The sequence below is a fragment of the Zalophus californianus genome, chromosome 4 (genome assembly GCF_009762305.2).
Source record: "Zalophus californianus isolate mZalCal1 chromosome 4, mZalCal1.pri.v2, whole genome shotgun sequence".
NCBI lineage: Eukaryota > Metazoa > Chordata > Mammalia > Carnivora > Otariidae > Zalophus > Zalophus californianus.
Window position 1 is genome coordinate 17,836,809 of NC_045598.1, and position 17,883 is coordinate 17,854,691.

At 57.0% G+C, this 17,883-nt stretch overlaps 1 protein-coding gene across 4 annotated transcripts in view; it reads right to left on the reverse strand.

Annotated features, from left to right (window-relative positions):
* The window catches only part of MYOM3 (myomesin 3), a 49,144-nt gene extending 34,419 nt beyond the window's left edge, over positions 1–14,725 (reverse strand). For 2 of the 4 annotated variants that reach the window (XM_027573493.2, XM_027573657.2), the window contains exons 1-7: positions 12,254–12,376; positions 8,983–9,161; positions 8,577–8,657; positions 7,863–8,022; positions 6,973–7,130; positions 2,774–2,869; positions 887–975 (exon numbers count right to left, since the gene is read on the reverse strand). In XM_027573493.2, the coding sequence (XP_027429294.2) occupies positions 887–975; positions 2,774–2,869; positions 6,973–7,130; positions 7,863–8,022; positions 8,577–8,657; positions 8,983–9,143 (745 nt within the window). In that variant the 5' untranslated portion in view covers positions 9,144–9,161; positions 12,254–12,376. Of the gene's footprint in view, positions 1–886; positions 976–2,773; positions 2,870–5,380; positions 5,485–6,972; positions 7,131–7,862; positions 8,023–8,576; positions 8,658–8,982; positions 9,162–12,253; positions 12,377–14,667 lie in introns of those variants that run through there. The other 2 variants (XM_027573580.2, XM_035726952.1) reach the window with 2 other exon arrangements.
* Positions 14,726–17,883: the final 3,158 nt, after the last annotated feature.

A 17,883-nucleotide genomic window follows, 5' to 3' on the forward strand; every position in this document is an offset into this window, starting at 1 on the left:
GATGAGAGGCAGGGAGCGGGCTGGATGCCAGCCTGTCTGTTGACCAGGGAGTGTGTGTGTGTGTGTGTGTGCGCGCGTATGTGCGCGCGCGCGCGCATATGCAACCACTCTCTCAGGGGCCCTGAGGACGAGGCAGCATTCTCCTGGGCCCAGAGGTATGGCCTCCTGGCTAGGCTCCACCCTGGTCATGGTGCGGGGGCACAGAGAGCTATGGCTTCCCTAAGTCTACTACACGCCAAGCTTTACCTCTACCATCTCATTTAATCAACCGGAGCACCTGAGCGAGGTGGGAGGAGTCCCCCTTTACAGATGAGGAGGCTCAGAGAAGTGAAGTGAGGTGGCCCAGGCCACCCACAGCCGGTCAGAGGCAGAGCCAGCATGTGGACACGGGTCTGGCTGACTCCCGAGTGTCTCCCCTGCCTTATGCTGTCATCTCAGATGCCCCTGGGGGAAACTCCAGGGTTGGGAATCACACCAGTTGGGAATTGCACCAACGGCAAATAAACACCAGAACCCAAATGGGGCAGTGAGGCCCAGAGGGGAGTTGGTAGGGCTCAGCCTTTCCCCCTGAGGACCCCTCAGCAGGGCTGACAGGTCCAGGCCACTGTCCCGGGGGCCCTGAGCTGGATCCAGACCCCAAGCCCAACCCAACGAGATGAGCACGCTCTTTGGAGATAGTTGTATAGGTTGTGGCGTCTGAGGGAGGCGACTCTCCCTTGCTCCGCAGGCCCCAGGGAAGTGCGTCTCTCTGGCTGTCTTGGTCACCCGATCCCAGGCCAAAGACCCCTGCATCAAGGGGCCTCCCTCACGTCTGAGCCAGACGCATGTCCTCATCGGCTCACCCTGGGCGTGCTGCGGGCTGGCTGGTGGGAATGGGAGCACTTACTTCGGACAAGGACTTTGGCGAAGGAGGAGGCCTGGCCATAGGCATTCTTCACCATCACCGTGTAGGTGGCTGCGTCCTCAATGGTGCATCTGAAAAGGAGAGAGGAAGTGCCCCCCCGAGACTGCTGGGCTCCGTGGGAAACTCCAGTCCCCACGTGTCGGGTGGGGGGGCACGCAGAGGCAGGCATTCCCATGAAGGCTTCGGTGGGTGGGGAGACTTTAGGCTTTAGTTCAGGCCCCACCTCTGAAAAAGCTGTGTGCCTTTGGGCCGGCCACTGCCCTTTGCTGTGCCTCAATGTCCTTCTCTGAACTAGGGACATAACACCAGCCTGACCCAACTCAGGTGAAAGTACTGTGAAAATATGATCGTTAGTACTGACTCGGTAGGATCAGACAGGTTAAGCGATTTGCCCAGAGTCACACAGCACCCAGAATTCAACCCAGCTTCAAGGTGACAAGCTCTCTCACAGGCATAGCCTCCTGCCCTGTCAACACCTCCAAATCAGAATCCTGGAGCAGGAGGGGAGCACCACTGCCAGTCTGTGCCCGAACTGGGCCAGATGCCCAGGTGTTCTCAATCTCAGCCCTGGGTCTCATCACTAGTCAGGACAACCCTGTCTCATTCCCAGGGCCTGGGCTGGCTCCATTCCAGGGCCATGCTGGGGACCACGAGAGTTGTTGGAGGGATGTGGCACATCTGGCCCCATCAGCAAGCAGACAGGCTCCTTGGTATCCCTGCTCTTACCCTGGCTGCTCAGGGTAGGAATCCCTCTTGCTTCAAGCACCAGTCCCACCTGCCCCTCCAAGCAACCTTGACCCTGCATGCCTTCCCTGACTGTCCAGCCCACGCGCACCGCCCTTTGTGGCATTGTGTGGTCAGATACTTATGTCCATGTCTCCCCACTTTGCTTCTGGAGGGTAGGATCAATGTCCTGCCCATGTTTGTGTCTCTGAAGCCCAAGTTGGTTGAGATGGAGGGATTGCCATACTGGAAAGAACCCAGGTGGAGAGCACAGCCTCAAACCCAGGCCCTGCCCTGCACAAGCCGTGCAAGACCCTTCATCTTTTGGAGCCTGGGTTTCCTCTTCTGTACCATGGACAAGGCTTCCCTGCAAGAATGGTGGTGGGCATCATCAATCATGTGTGTGTCACTCCTCACACAGGGCTTGGCACTGGCAGGAATTCAGCACGTGGCGGCTCATGTGAGCTGTAAGGTGTGTTCTGGGGGGGATTGTGCTCAGATCCTCTGGTGCCCGCCCTCCACGCATGCTGCTTCTCCCTTCATTTTTTTTTTCTTAAGCAGGTTCCACACCCAATGTGGGGCTTGAACTCACGACCCTGAGATCAAGACCTGAGCCCATATCGAGAGTCAGATGCTCAACTGCTTGAGCCACCCAGGAGCCCCACTCCTTCTCCCTTCAAACCATGCTTAAGACTCACCATCTCCTGACGGGCCCATCTAACTCTCTCCCCTCCAACCACCTCCCCTTGCACTCATGCCCGTGTGTGTGTGTGTGTGTGTGCGTGTGTGTGCGCGCGCACGTGTACATGTGTTTTTCTCTCCCCTGCAAGGAGCACTCCCAGCATTTCTAGTCCATCCATCTGGCCTCTGACTCCAAATTTCCTCTCGTGTATTCCAAGGCATTGGAATGACATGGGAGTGTCTGTTAAATACCGATTTCCAGGCCCCATTTTAGAATAAGATCCACTTAATCTGACTCTCTGGAGGCAAGCGGAGGGCCCATCTCATGAATCAGTGTTTTAATAAGCACCCCAGGTTCTTCTGAAGATAAGGCCGACTCAGTTAATAAGGATTTGAAATCCTGCTCTGGCTTCGGGGGTGTTGGAGCCCGGGGGTCATGGGTCTCCCTAGGGGCCACAGTCTCACCTCCTAATCTCCAGCGTCAGCAGCCCATAGTTGTTGGTGATTCGGTACTTTCCGGCGGGAAAGAGGCGGGGATCGATTCGCATGTCATTTTTGTACCTGTGGGGACACAGTGTATCTGTGGCAGGCAGTGTGGCTCTGAGGGGGAAGGACCCGGAGGCGCTCAGACCTGGATTCCAACCTCAGCTTTGTGCTGTTCACTTGCCTATGTGACACAAGGCAGCACTTTCACTGTTCTGAACCTCAGTTGTCCTCATCTGTGAAATGGGAGTAGTGAGAGCACTGACCTCATAAGGTTGCTTTGACAGTCAAACGGGATAAGATATGCAAAGCTTTCCTCTGGTGGCCCAAACACTGTCGGTGCTCAAAGGTTCATTCTCCTTCCCGGCTGTTGGTGGGGGCAGGGAAGATGGAGACTGTAATGAGGGGTAGCTGCCCCCAGGGCCCTCCTCTCTGAGGGGGTTGCCACGGAAAGTACCCCATTCTTACTCCCTTGTCAACCTCTCAGGAGGGCAGTTCTTTATCTTGGCTCTCATTAGAGTCCCTGGAGAAAGCTTTCAAAGTCTCCATGCCGGGATTTTGAACAGAAGACTGGAAATTTGTATCAGAAGCTGTTCATTGGTCTCCAATAGCCATTCGCTCTTATTCTTTTTCTTTTCTTTTTTTTTTTTAAGTTGGCTCCACGTTGGGTGTGGAGCCCAACGCAGGGCTTGAACTCACGACCCTGAGATCAAGACCTGAGCTGAGATCAAGAGTCTGACGCTTAACCGCCTAAGCCCAGGTGCCCCTCCCTCTTATTCTAAAGGAGCAGGACTCATTACTGAGCCACCCCGTGTGTAACCGGTTTCCTGCCCTCTCTTTCTACTAGGTGTGGCCATGTGACTAAGACTTGTCAACAGAGTGTAAGTACAAGTGCCATGTGGCTGCTGTTGATGACCCTTTGCCCCCTTTTATGTCATGGTTCCCTCCATGCTATGGCAAGAACGTGGCCCAGACAGCTGCCGTCTCGCACCAGGAACCCCGGGGCTGTGCCCTCCAGCAGTGAGGGGAGTAGGCCTGAGTCCCTGAGGAGTCTGTGAGCAGAGTCACCGAAGCTGCCCCACCCTGTCTACCTCAGGCATGCAGACGGAAGAAAAATAAGCTTCTGTCTTATTAAAGCCATTAAGAAAATCTCCATACACTGGCTGCGTCCCAGATTATTTTGGAGTCAGAATTTCTGGGGGTGGGGCTCTGTCTACAGCCCCTTGCCGGGGTTTGGAGGCCTAAGGAGTTACGGCTGGCGAGTGAAAGTCTGTGAAGCCTGGGAGGCCTGGGTTCTTGATGCACCTTGCTGTGTGACCTTGGGCAAGTCAGTCCCCCTCTCTGGATCTCTTGTGTCCATGAGGCTGTTGGCATGGACAGTCAGCCCCAGGTGTTTGAGGTCGAAGAGGAGGCCACAGCCGAGAGAGGGCGCCCCAGGCTCAGTGCATCTCCTTCCTGGGACTCGGCTCCCCCCACACCCTGTTTATGTCCATGGCAACCAAACAGTGCCACACCCACACCCCAGGCACCACCCCCCCATCCCCCCCAGACTGCACCCTCTTTTGAAAGAAGCCCAACTAAGTCTCCTTCGGGGAGGGTGGTGCCTAATCTTGGCACCCAATCTTTCTACCTCTCCTAGGCCTCGGGGCCAAAGTCAGGTCCCCCCACCCCCACCTATCAGGAACATTCCAGACACCTCAGCCTGGCCAGCTTCCAACTTTCCAAGAAGAAAGCAGCAGCTCTGGGCAAGGCCCTGGACAGGCAGAGACCTCAGAGTTCATCTTGCCCCCTCTCTGGGCCTGGTCCCCTGCCTCAATGGCAGCCCCTCGAAAACACAGGCTGTGCAGGTGACCCTACGTGACAGCCAGTCATAAAACAACATTAAGTCAGACAACAGAAGCGAGGCGCCCAGCCCAGAGCCTGGCTCAGAGAGGCCCTCATAAAAGAGTGAGATTTTTATGATTTATCTAAATGTTTTTCCTTCACTGTTTCCATACCGGATTTTACTTTTTAAGACTGCTGTGCCTGGGAGACTGATTCCGGTATCAGATAGAATCATGGCCAGGGCCCACTTCCGCAGCATAAACGTGGCCAGATTGGGCCTCGCCGAGCTTGTCCTGTTGTTGCCCCCTGCATTCAGGAAGTGCTCAATAATTGCTGAATGAATGTACTCACCTGACAAGCCTGGGTGCGCCGGGATCTTCCTCTTGACCTGGGGGAGGGTGCCTGCCAGGACCTGGACAGAGCCCTGGAGGCCAACCCCAGGACAGTGCGCGGCCCTGCCCAAAGCGACTGATGGTGGAAAACTGGATCCCCAAAACCAGGAGCACGGGGGGCCACCTGTATCACACCTGCTGGAGGTGGGCCTGGCCTTGTTCTACCACTTGCCATGCTCAGCTCCCTGTTGTGATAATATTGCTGGCAGGGTGGATAGGAGCGTCTTCCCTGAGAGGCTCCCCGGAATGCCCTAGCTGTGGGCCTCCGTGCCAGGGCGGGGCAGGGCAGGGCAGGGCTTGGCCGCCAGGCAGGACAGCTGAGGTACTGACCCCCCCCTCAGACCAGGGCAGCAGGCAGGAGCAGTCCTCCTACCTGAGCAGCCGCTTGCAGGCAGGGACTGCCTCGGTGCCCACAGGAATCCAGCGCCCAGCATGAATTCCAGGTCCTGGCACACTTTTGTGAATGAATGTCATCTGGCAATGACCAGCCCTGTTGCCAGCTCCCTCCATGCCTCTTCTGATTGCTCCTGGCCTAAGTGCTTTCTCTGTCTCTGACTTCTGAGGCGTTCCATGTGCCTCAAGGAAGAACGACAACCCCAACGATCACTTTCCCACTTTCTAGCCCGGTAGGAACACCTATGGCTGGGAGGCAAGAGACCCAAGTTTGCATTCGGATTCAAACTGGCTGTGTGACCTTAGACAAGTCACACTACCTCTCTGAGCCATGGGTGGCCCCACGGCTCAAATGAGAAGAAACTGGGGTCAGGAAAAGTGAGTTCAAGGATAAGATGTTGCTTTTTCCTTTGTGATCTCGGTCACTTGTGTGCTTATCCTGTCTCCCCTACTAGACCATGGCCTTGTTCACCCTCAAGATCTGGCTTATGTGTCGCCTGCTCTGAGAACCTTCCTGGATCCTCCTGGGGGAAGGCAGCCACCTCACTGTCTTCATCTTTACTCTTGTATTTCAAATTGCACCCATGAATATACTTCTCTGTATGTTGACATTTCTCTTCTGGGCTGAGAGCTCTCTGAGGGGAGATTGTGTATGCCTCAGTGCCTGAGTCTGGGCCTGGGGCAGACTACACTCCTGGTAACTATTTGTTGAAATCCTTTCCTTGTCCCCCAGCCTGTCTGACCCCGGGTCTAAGACCCAGAGGGAGCTCCGTAAACAGCGGCTCAGCTGCATGAACGACAGGCCTCCCTCTGGTAGGACTCAGAGCCCGGTGGCTGCCATGCCCGCCCCCACCTCCAGCCCATACAGGAGACCCCTGCCACCTCCCCTCCCCTCCCTTCCTTTCCCCTCGGCCAGCAAGGCCTAGACTTCTGCTATGGTTATGCTCCCAGGAATGGTGTCTTCTACTTTCCCGGCACCTTTCAAGCTCTGAGGCTTCCACGCAGTTGGGGCATTAAATCCTCACCACATGCAGGCTGGGCAGGAGGCCTTCAACCCGTTTTACGGAACGGGAAACCGGAAGCAGGGCCAGAGGCTGAGGTGTGTGTTAGTAGAGAGAGCTAGGTCTGGACACAGGGCTCCCACTCCAGGTCTGAGTTCCTCACTGGGGGCCTCCCGCCCTCCCCGCCTCCGGTCCTTCTCCTCAGCCCTCTGCCCTGCCTCCCACCATCATCTTCCAACGCCCAGCTCAGAGCAGCTGCCTTCTGCCCCCAGAATCGGATTTTTACAAGTGCTGGCTCCCCAGTGGCCCCGTCTTCCTGCCCCAGGCTGGCAGGGAGGAGGCTAAGAATAACTCCGCCCGAGCCTCACAGCAGCTGCTGCTCTCTGGGGGTGGGCAGAGCTCAGAGTCTGTGCGGTTGCAGCTTTTCTAAGGCAGCAAGAACTTCTGGGGGAGGAAGCAGGCTCCTAGAAGGGAGGGGCTGGGCCATAAAGAACTCACACTCATTTAACCCTGGAGGCTCAGAGCCTAGAGGCAGGGTGGGGACCCCTCCTCTCCTGCCCCAGCGGCTTACCAGGTGACCTGGGGTGGAGGTGAGGCCTGGACAGTACACGTCAGCAGGACTGTGGTGTGCTCCCACACGGCGTGGGAACGCAGTGGGATCCAGAACCAGGGCCCCCGGCCGGAACACAGCTCCCTCAGCTCCTTGGCCTCCTGAACCTTCTCCTCCATCTGCAGGTGGGAGGGGATCTGTGACTCCCATGAGCCAGGGGAATCACATCTCCCCATCTTTGCTGTCAGCGTCCCCCCAACCCTCAGGCTCTGGAGTCAGACCCCCATGGGCTGGAGCCCCCTCCCGCTTCCCCTAAGTGAGGGGCAAGGTGGCACAGAGGGCAGCACATGGGCTTTGGAGCAACTGGCTCGGGGGTCAAGGCCAGATTCTGCCACTTCCTACCTGTGAGACCATCGGCAAGCCCTCAGTTTCCTTATCTGTAAAATGGGGATGATAATTCTATTCCCCCACCTTCCTGCGGTGAGGATTAAATGAGTTAGTACGTGAAGAATCATGGGCACTGAGAAAGCCCACGTGAGTGTTAGCTATGCCCTCCTGCCCCGGGGAGGGGGGCCCGGAGGGCGGCTTCAGACCGCTGACGTTTGTCAGGGATAGGGTTTCCTGAGGCTCTTCTGGGAAGGTCACTTCACAAGCCCCATCTGGTCTAATCCCCACCTCAGCCCCGAGAGTCGGTACGCCACACACATCTGTTTTACAGGTGAGAAAACCGAGGCTCAGGAAGGGTAAGCTGCTTGCCCAAGGTCACACAGCAGGAGGGCGGGGACGCCAGCAGGCGGACCCCGTCCCAGCCCAGGGCCTGGACTCTGGCCCGGATGTCCGGCTGCCTCTTGAGGAGATGGCAGCTGAGGTGGGCGGCCCGTGACGGGTGGCAGGTCCCCAAACGCCCTCACCCGCCGCCTCAGCGCCTTCCGGTCGCGTCTCTGGCGCAGTAGCCACTGGGTCTGCAGGAAGGCGATCTCAGTCCTCTCGAAGTCGTTGCCGAAGCCCACTCGCTTCTGCCCCCGCTCCTCCAGCTCCACGGCGGAGGTCTGGCGCCTCAGCTGGGACTCCCTGCGCGGCAGAGGGGGTTGGGGGGCGCCCCGGCCAGGGCCGCCTGCCCCCACCACGTGCATTGCTGGCTGCACTTTAAGGTTCTTGAGGGCCAGAGCAGCTTTTAATCCTCTCTTGCCTCCAAAATACCTGAATGGGGCTGCTTACAGTAGGTGCATAATAAGTACTATGGATATAGTTCCCAAGGCCCTTTCACAAAGTCTTTGTCCGTCTTGTCTTCATGATGACCAAGTGGGCAGGAACAGTCCCCCTATTTTACAGTGTAGGGACTTGCTTCAAACTGGCCAGGACCCAGACCTTCTAACCCAGGAAGCGGGTTCCCCCTGCTGTCCCGCGAAGCCCCTCAGTGAAGGGTGGACCCCCACCCTCTCTCTTGGGGATGGTCCCTCACTACTGCCTGGGGACCCATCCAGAGAGTGGTCTAGGCCCTTGTGCTAGATGTGTAACTTTGGGCAGATTCTGTAAGTCCAGTGTGGGAGCCTAGTAGAGGCAAGGGACTGGACAGGATGGCCCTTTCTCAGCCCATTGTTCTCTGGAAAGATCACCTGACTTACCAAGACTTCTCGGAGGAGGCCGTCAGGGCCAGGGCTGCTGCGAGGGCATAGTCTGCGGCGCTGAACTGATACTCTTCCTCGCTGTCCCGGGAAAAGGGAGTTAATGGCTCCTGCAGGATTGCCTGGGGATCTGGCCCCAGTGTCCCTGAGCTTAAGGCAGCAACTACCTACCTTAGGACACTAGGGGCAGGGCTGTGCCTCCCCCGTCAGACTGGGATCTCCACAAAGCAGGGCTGTGCCTCCCCCCTCAGGCCGGGTTCTCCAGAAAGAAGGGTCTCCAGAGGACAGTGCTGTACTTCTTACCTCAGACTGGCTTGTCCAGAAAGCAGGCTATGCCTCCCCCCCTCAGACTGGGGACCCCTAGGGGGTAGGGCAGTGGCCGGGGTGGGGTCCCTGATGATCCCACCTGCTGCGGAAGGTCCGCCTTCGCACTGAGGACCCCATGTGCAGGCTGTGCTGCCGCTCCTCCTTGTGCTCCTCCTCCTGGCGGTGTTCCAACCGGTGGACCTCCACGGCCTGGGGGGGCCGGGGCTCCCCCACATTTCCAGGGCTGTGGGGCAGAGTCATGGCTGCGAGAGCAACAACCTGCCAAGCCGAGGTGCATGGTCATTCTACCAGGCGTCTGGCCATCCCTTCCCCATGTGGTCCTCCCGGCATCCCTGGGAGGTTTGTGGGGTGCGGGTTCTCTCTCCAGGGGGCAGACAGGAGCACGGAGGCCGGGGATGGCAGGGACCCGGCCGACGGGACAGAGGCAGGCTTCACACTCTGAGCCTGGCTAACGCACCACTCCTTGCACCCTGCAGCTGTGTGAGCGCAGCCCCGCATCGGGAGCAGCTCTGCCCTCACCTTGCCCGTGACCTGGGCAACGCCCTCCCTTCTCTGGGCCTTTGCTTCTCAGGTGATGAGCGATCCAATACTGTGGTGTCCGAGGGCAGCTTTATGACTCAAATGGACAGATGTCCTCACTCCTCCTGTGCATGCCCACCCAGCCCTACCTCTGAGCCTTTGCCTGCACTGGTTGCTACTCTGGGGGAAACCTTTCCCTCCTTCCGGCCTGCTTAGCCCCACTCAGGCTCCACAGCCCAAGCCGAGACTGCCTCAGTTAGCGCAATGGTCGGGCGCAGAGACTCTGGGCGTGGTCCCGCTTCTCATTCCAGCTTATAAGGGTGTGCCCTTGGGCGAGACTCTGTGACTTAGTTTCTTCATCTGTAAAATGGGTCCAGCTGGCTTTCTGGGGTGGTTGTCAAGGTTGGAAGAGTGCTTGGAGCATAGGAAGTGCCATGGAAGTGTTAGACATCAGCATGATTTTTCTAAGTAACCCGGCCGAAAAACTACCAGCCACCTAGAATTTTCCCTCCTTTAATCCTTTTTATGTTTTTCTGTCTGCACTCCGAAGTCTAGCTCTGATTCAGAAAACACCTCCTCCTATGTAATTATTTCGTATTTGGACATCTTCCCTCTCCAACAAGACTATAAGTGAATTAAAAGTAACAACAGTGAGTGTTTACTGTGTGCCAGCCCATTATCATCCTATTTTACAGATGAGGAGGGAACGTGCTTGCCCGAGGTCACCCAGCTGGTTGGGGGGTGGGACCATGAGTGGTCCCCCACTCTGAGCTCTCTTGATGTCTATGACACATGTCTACTCAAGGCCAGGCCTTGGCTATGGCTGGGCACACAGTGGGCCTTTCTTCTCATAAGGGGATCACAACGGAGTGATCCCCTTTTGTATTCCCGAGGCTCAGGTCTGGGCCACAGGTGGTGCCCAGTCAGGGTTGGATTCAGCTGGTGTGGAGGAGCCTCAGGGTTTGGGGAGTGAATCCCTGGATATGGAGAGGCGGGGAGAGTGGGAGGCCCAGGATCGAGCTGGTTTGGGTTCTCGCATGAAGTTCTTTCCCTGATCTGGGCCTTGGTGTCACCACTGGTCTCTGAGGGCCCCTCTGATGCTGAGGCTTCAGGATGCTTGGTGGAATCCCTGGAGTGGCTTCCACACTTCCTTCAGGTGGGTATTCTGGGGGGGCAGGTCTCTGACCCGGGAGGGTCCTTGCCGGGCTTAGACCTGAGGTCGTCCCTGGCCCCAGCCTCCCTGAAGGTCCTCCTGGCAATGGTGGAATGTATGTGTGTCGTCTTCTGAGCTGGGTGTGCACACGGCACCTGAAGGACCGCTTCTCTAAGTCCATACCATGGCAGATGGGCCCGCTGACCTCATCAGAGCACCCTGGCCTGGTGGGCCTGTTCTGGGGTGTCAGGGGGCTCAGGCTACTGAGGGGCAATCTCAGTGGGCATTTACCCCTTCTAGCTCCTGAAAGTGTGTTCCCTTTCAGTGATCTGGATTACTGCAGTGTTAGTCAGGACCAAAGGCTGCCCCCAAACCTCCTTGGCCTCCTCCAGATGACCTGAGCCGAATGTAACGGGAAAGTTACCCTTTGGGCTTCCCATCAGGCTCCTTCTAAGGAACAGGGTCTGCTTGCACCCAGAGAATGACTGGGTTAGCCATGCTCATTCTGTGCCTCCTTCCTCAGAGCCCTAGAAGAGAGCTCTGGGTACCAACCTAGGTGGGGAGGCCCCCTCCCCCCATCTCTCCTGGGACACTGTGGCCCTGGCCCCAGCAGCTGAGGAACGTTCCTGGCGTCAGCTGCTGGCTTCCTTCCCCGGATGCTCTGTTCCTGATTAGCACCGTGGTGGGGGCGGGGGGGTGACTGGCACCCATCCCTGACCTCTTGGGCCTCCTGCAACCAGACCCCCCCAGCTTTAGCAGATGAGCCATCAAGTCTTTTTAAAGCACTGACTGAGGCTCAGGATTAAGCAGCCATGGGAGCACAGCGCCACATGTGCCCGGTGGGGAGGGGTCAGCGGGGTGTGGGCCACAGGGGGACCTGCCCCCCTGCCCTCTCCCGGGGGGTACAAGGCTTGGGCCATGGGTCCCATGGCATGGCCTCCCCTTTTCTCCCAAGTCCCGGTCTGCTTTCCCACCAGGCCCTCTGACGGGCACCCCCAGAGACCAGGGGCCAGGAGGCCTCGCCCCTTCCTCAGGAGGGAAAGAGAAGGGCACAGCAGCTGGGTGACTGGCAGAGCCTGATGGCAGAAAGCTGGGTCCCAGGGGCCGGCCGTGCTCCACCAGCTTCTGAGTCCAGAATTCTGACCCTGCCACGGAGCCGCTGAGGCCTCCCCTTCCCTCTCCGGGCCTCGGTTTCCTGCCAGTGAGCCCGGGCTGGATGCATGCCCTCCTGGCCCTGAGCTTCAGGCCTTGAGGGCTTTCTCCGTTTCCCTGGCTGCCCGGTGGGCCAAGTAGGCTCAGCCAGCACTGCTCTCGCTCTGCCGGGCCTGCCAGTTCACTCCGGGCCCTTCCACTTTGCGGGTGTCCCTGACCATCTCTCAAGCAGCTTTCATATCCCAGAGGGCTCGGCACAGATGACCGAGGGCCACACAGAACAGTGAGGGGGGCAAGGGTTGCCAGAGTGCCCTCCCATTGTCACTCGGGGTGCTACCTAAGCACGTGTGTACTTTCTGTTTCCAAATGCCCCAGGCTCCTTTCCCAACACACACACACACACACACACACACACACACACACACACACACAAACACACACACGCACCCCACTTCCTAATGGAAAGCTGAGGGTCTCACTTTCTGAAGGTGTCCCTCCCCACCCCTGATCCCTGTAGGTGACTCACAGAAGCAGCTGTACCCACTTAGGCGTCTCTGGGGAGAAGATCCTAGAGGATGAGAGGGACCTTGGCTGCTTCTTGCCCTGGGCTCAGCAGGGACTGGGAGAAGAATGTGATCCTGGAGCTTGCATGGGCCTTAAATATAGCAGCACTGAGACAGTTGATGACAATGGATGGGAACTATGGGGAAGCGGGGGCAGAGAGGAGGGGCTGTCCTGTCAGGCCAGCCTCGCTCAGGCTCAGGCGGCAGCAACAGGTGGAGCCGTCCCCACCCCCACCCCAGCCTCCACACCCGGCTCCTTCCCTCTGCTCCTTCCCTCAGCCTGAGCCCTTCTGCCCAATTCTAGACCCCACGCCCCCACCGCCAACTGAAGTAGAAAGGTGACAGCTCAGGCCTGGTTGGAGGGAAAGCAGATACGGGGTGGTTCTCCCTGCTGCTGGGGTTCTGACTGGCACCTTGGGGCAGACACCCAGCGTCTCTGATCCGATCCCCCTGTGAACCGTGGAACTGTGAGGCTGGACACTCTTTGTGAAGACAGTGGAAGGAATGTGACCTAAAACAAGTGTTTGGTGCTTGTCCCATATCACTGGCGAAAATGGAAGCAGCTTGCTTCTCCTGCCAGGCCCTGTATATGTATGGGGCGTGGCCCGGGCAGGAGAGGGGGGGCTACCTCTTCCTTCACTGGCGGCATTTCTCGGGGTTCCTGTGTGGCCGCTCCGTCTTCCCAGCCTTTGCCACAGCCCCTCCTGTACCTCAGTTCTTCCCCCCACGTTCATTCACATGCACCCTTTGCAGGCAGAAGGGAATAACACCCATGGTGTGGAGGAAGTTTTAATTTAGGTGGGGAGACGGGAAGTTACCGTGGGGGGGGGGTGGGGCAGTGATCAGGAAGGTACACCTGAGTCAGGTCTCAGGGGTTGAGCAGGTTTGAGGAAAGGGGGTGCAAGCTCTGGTCCAGAGAGCACAGCTCCCCTCCCTCGCCTCCTCCTGGGGCCTCAGGGGGGCCAACAACACCAGGCCTGTCACTCTTCCTAGCATCTCAGGGCCTATTCTCAAGAAAGAGAAAGAGAGAGAGAGGGAGGGAGGGGGAGGGGGAGAGGGAGAACGTAAGTGAGCTCTTCGGCTAAAATCTTAGTCTCTTGCCATATTTGAAACCCCCTTTCTAAACTTTCCTGCTTCTCCCCCTTCCTCCCTGGTGGCAGTGTTAAAAGCATCTTTTGGGGGAGAACATTTGGTGTCCCTCTTCCATCTCGTATGGAGCCAACCTCAGAAGGGCTTTCCAAGACCCACATGTATACATTCTCTGTGAGATGTGAGTGTGAATTTGTACATACAGCAGGGTGGTGTGGGCTTCCAAACCAGCAGGAGAGAGACACTTAAAACTGGTCCTGTAACCCCATTCAAGGCGGCCTGGTGGAGGGGCCACCACTTACTAGCTGTAGGACCTTGGGTAAGTCATGTCACCATTCCGCCTCTGTTATCTGTACAGTGGGCTCAACGATGCTGGCCTTGCAGTGAGATTGAGAAGATTCGATTAGGGAATGTGAAGCCTGAGCAAAGTGCCTGGCTCCCCGCAGACACCTGCTAGACGGGAACTCCAGTGATAACTCGGCAGCACTAGAAATGCTGAGAGCCTACCCTCCCTCTGTGTGTGGGATTCCCATTCACCCCAGGGATGCCCTCTCTCCTCACTGGGGCATCGCCTCGGGGAGATCTGGATGTGCCTTAAAGTGCACACAGCCGACCCTGCAGGTCGTGAGGCTGAGCAGAGGTGAGACTTGGAATTACACAAACCTCGGCTTAAATCTCAACCTCTGGCCCCGGGCGCTCACTAATGGAAGGACACTGGCCTCCTCTCTGGGCCAATTTAGTTTCTTTACTGGTGAGTTGGAGGTAAGTTCTGAAACAACAGGAAGCTCGCCTGCCTGTCTTGTCCACTGTACCCCTAGCCCCGAGAGCTGTGCCCAGCATACGACCAGCCCCTTGATATATGCTTGTTGAAGAATGAATGAATGAATGAATGAATGAATACCTATCCTACAGAGTGGTTGCGAGATTCAAATGAGGTTAAAATGTATAAATTGCCTGCTACAGTACCTGGCTCATCATGGCAAATACCCTCCATATTTCCTTCTTTTTCTCCTTTCTTTCTCTTCTTCTCCCTTTTATTGCCTTCCCTGGATGCATGAACATTAAGGACAGTTGTTTAAATTCACGTACCCAATACCCTGAACTTCCACGCCACTTTTTCAGGCAGCAGCTGAATTGTGTTTGGCTGATGGGCTTCACCTGGTGGCCAAGGGGAGCGCTGTCTGGCCTGGTGCTTTCTCCCAACACCTCCTTTCTCCCTGCTTCTCTCTCCTCCCTCCCTCTGTCCCTCTCCCCGCTCCGTTAATTCCGCTGTTCTTCTCAGACTTACAGGCCAAAATGTGTCTTCTTTATGCCGCTTCCTCCTGAGAGCGGGAAAGGACAATGGGCTTGAGCAGCCCAGGGGCTGAGTGTGGAGGTTAGGGTCTCAGGGCTATATGATCCTCCAGCCACAGCACCCGAGGCCATTCCTGCTCCCACTGAGAGTTCCTGTCTCACTTTCTGGAATGGAGGGTGGGGACAGCAATGGGGCACCAGCCTTGGCAGTGACACGTGGTCCTAGCCTCCTTGTTCAGGTTGACGCTCAGACCTGGGAGGGGCACAGAAGGATCCAGCCTCTGGGAGGGACCCCGCGGGAGCTCCAGTCCCATGGGCCCTATCCTCTGGGTGGGAACTCAGGCAACCCCTGTATGTTCCTAGGACTGGGGAGGTAGGAGGCCAGAGGTCCGCGGACTTCGCAGGTGGAAATACCACCTGAGTATCCCTGCCCCACACCCCAACCCAGGGGCTGGAATAAGGGTGACTCCTGGGAGGGTGATTTGAAGCCATGTGCAGGGAAACTGTTGGTATGAGGACCTTTTTCCCTCCCCTGCCTGAGAGGCAACCCCAAAGGTGTTTATTAGATACACAGACTCCCCAGGAGCCGTGGATTTAGCAGGCCTTGGTAGGGCTGGGGAAGCTGCATTTTTAATACGTTCCCAGGGGATTCTCACGATGATGCAAGTTTAGGAAACCAACTTGGGCAAGTAACCTCTCGGAGCCACATTTTCCTCCCTTGCAAAATATCAATAATACAAAATATCATGGCAGTTTACCAGGAGGTTGAGTGGTCAAGTAAGTAAACCGCCAAGCGGCATGGCTGAGTTCCTCCTTATTGCTCCTCGTAAGGCTCCCTGCCCCCACACCTGTTTTTTTTTTTTCAAGATTTTATTTATTTATTTGACAGAGAGAGGCACAGCGAGAGAGGGAACACAAGCAGGGGGAGTGGCAGAGGGAGAGGCAGGCCTCCCGCAGAGCAGGGAGCCCGATGCGGGGCTCGATCCCAGGACCCCGGGATCATGACCTGAGCCGAAGGCAGACGCTTAACGACTGAGCCACCCAGGCGCCCCCCTCCCCCCCCCCCCACACACACCTGTTTGTTTACTCCAGGGCTGGGCTCTGCTGTGAAGACTCCCTGGGCTGTGCAAGGTGGGGCAGGCTATGCAGATTCCTGGTAACGGGGTCAGGGCCTAGGACACTCAGGGATGCCAATGCCTTAGCCCAGCTCCAGGGGGCCTCAGACCCTTTGCCTTCTAGCTGCTTCCAGCCCTATCTGCAGGCCTGGGCTGCCTGCTTGGGAGGCCAGAGACCCGGAGCCTGCCCCTCAGTGGGGCCCGGGCCACCTGTGGAGGCTCACAGGGCTCAGAGCCATTCCTCTCTCTCCTCAGGCACTCAGACTCCACCCTCGGAGGGTCATGGAGTAGTTGGGACATCTGTCTGTCACCCCGAGGAGCTTAGGGAGCTTCACAGCCCTTTTATGGCCTTAAAAAAACATATGTCTGTGACTCCCTGTCCCACTTACCTGGTGAGAACAGTCCGGCTGTTAAGTTGTTTCTCATTATTGAACAAGGTGAAGATAGTCAACCTTTGGCCAAGTTCACCCCAAGTGACAGGAAGCAGACTTGTTTTCAGTGTGGGGGGGAGGGGAGTAATCATGGAGGCCACCTTTGCGGCTGCTGAGAGTGGGCCATCCCTCTGTTATGGAGAGATTGGGTCTAGACCAGTGACCCTGAAGACATGTTAAATATTAATGACAGATAAGAACACCACCAGCTGGTGCTGTGTTGGGGTGGGGGGGGCAGTGAGGAAGGGGAGGGAGACACATCTGGGTGCAGGGAACGGAGGACATTGTATCCTCGGGAAGGTCATGCTGAGGCAAGACTTTGATCCTGTTTCTCAGAAATGTTCAGAACAGGCTTTGGGGACAGCAGGGTGATAACAGGACCTGGCACCTTAAGGACCCCATAGGGGGCCCCCTTCCTTAAGCCCCCTCTGTCTCATCTCTGAGAATCCACACCAGTGTGGGAATCTCCTCCTCGTGATGAGGACAGAGATGCTGGGTTTGAGCTCCAGCTGTGTCCCGGCTTCAGTGGGGGGCCCCAAGCTGGGTGCCTTCTCCTCTCTGGACCTTGGTTATCTCATCCTAGGGTCACCTGAGAGGCGAACGATACAAAGGATGGGCCAGCAAGCTACAAGCACGAGCAAGGAGCCATCTCCTTACGGAGGAGCGGCCCCAGGGGCAGAAGGGCAAGCGAGCGAGCACCGAGCACTGAGCACCGTGAGCACCCAGCACCGAGCTCCGCACTGGTTCTGCTGAGGTGTGGGGGAGGGGATCTTCTGGGAATGCAACTGCACTCCCAAACAACTTCCCTCTGCAACCTCAGGGACAAGGCTCCAATTGTCTTTGGACCCTGTTTCCAGAAGGCCCTGCCATCCCTCCACCTCCCCCAGGTAGTCCAGCCCCTCTGGCCTGGCCCAGAGCAGTTCTGAGAAAATCAGGATAATTCGAGCCCATGAGAAAATGCCCCGCGTGAAGCCACCCTGAACTGGGGGAGTGGGTCACTCACTGTGCAGCCCGATTACAAAAAAATCACAACAGGACGTAGCTACCATTGATTGGGCACTGCCCATATGCCAGGCACTATTAAGTACTTTATGGACATTATTAATGTCATCCTCACCACAACCCTGTGGAGTCCGTGTTACGATCCCCATTTTACAGATGAAGAAACTGAGGTTTCGCGCAGTGATTCATTTGCTTGAAGTCATACAGCTGGTAAGCAGTAAGGCAGAAATTTGAACCCAGATGAGCTGAGCCCAAGGCTGAGTTTTCAAAGTTGTGAAGTGCGTGCTCTTTCTTGTGGGCCACATGGATCCCCATTCCTTAGGAACCCCGCTCTCAGGAGAGGGTCTGCAGCTTCTGCGGGCAGAAAAGGCCTGTGTGTTCTCCCTCATGGGAGGACCTGCGTTTCACCTGCGGTCAAGCCTCTAGCAGAGGAGAGACGTTGAGATGGTGTGATTTCCGACAGTGGCTTGGGTGGACCTGAGCCCCAGGCCGCACCCCTCTCTGGAGTCTTGCCTTCGTGCTACCTCTGACCTTGGCAGAAGTGCAGGTTGTTCTGGTTTGGCCCAGGCTGCTGTGAGGCATCCTTTCCAGGCTCCATTTTTCAGGATACGGGAACCACAGAGGAGGTAGAGACCTCACTCTCTGTCGAACTAGATCATGAAA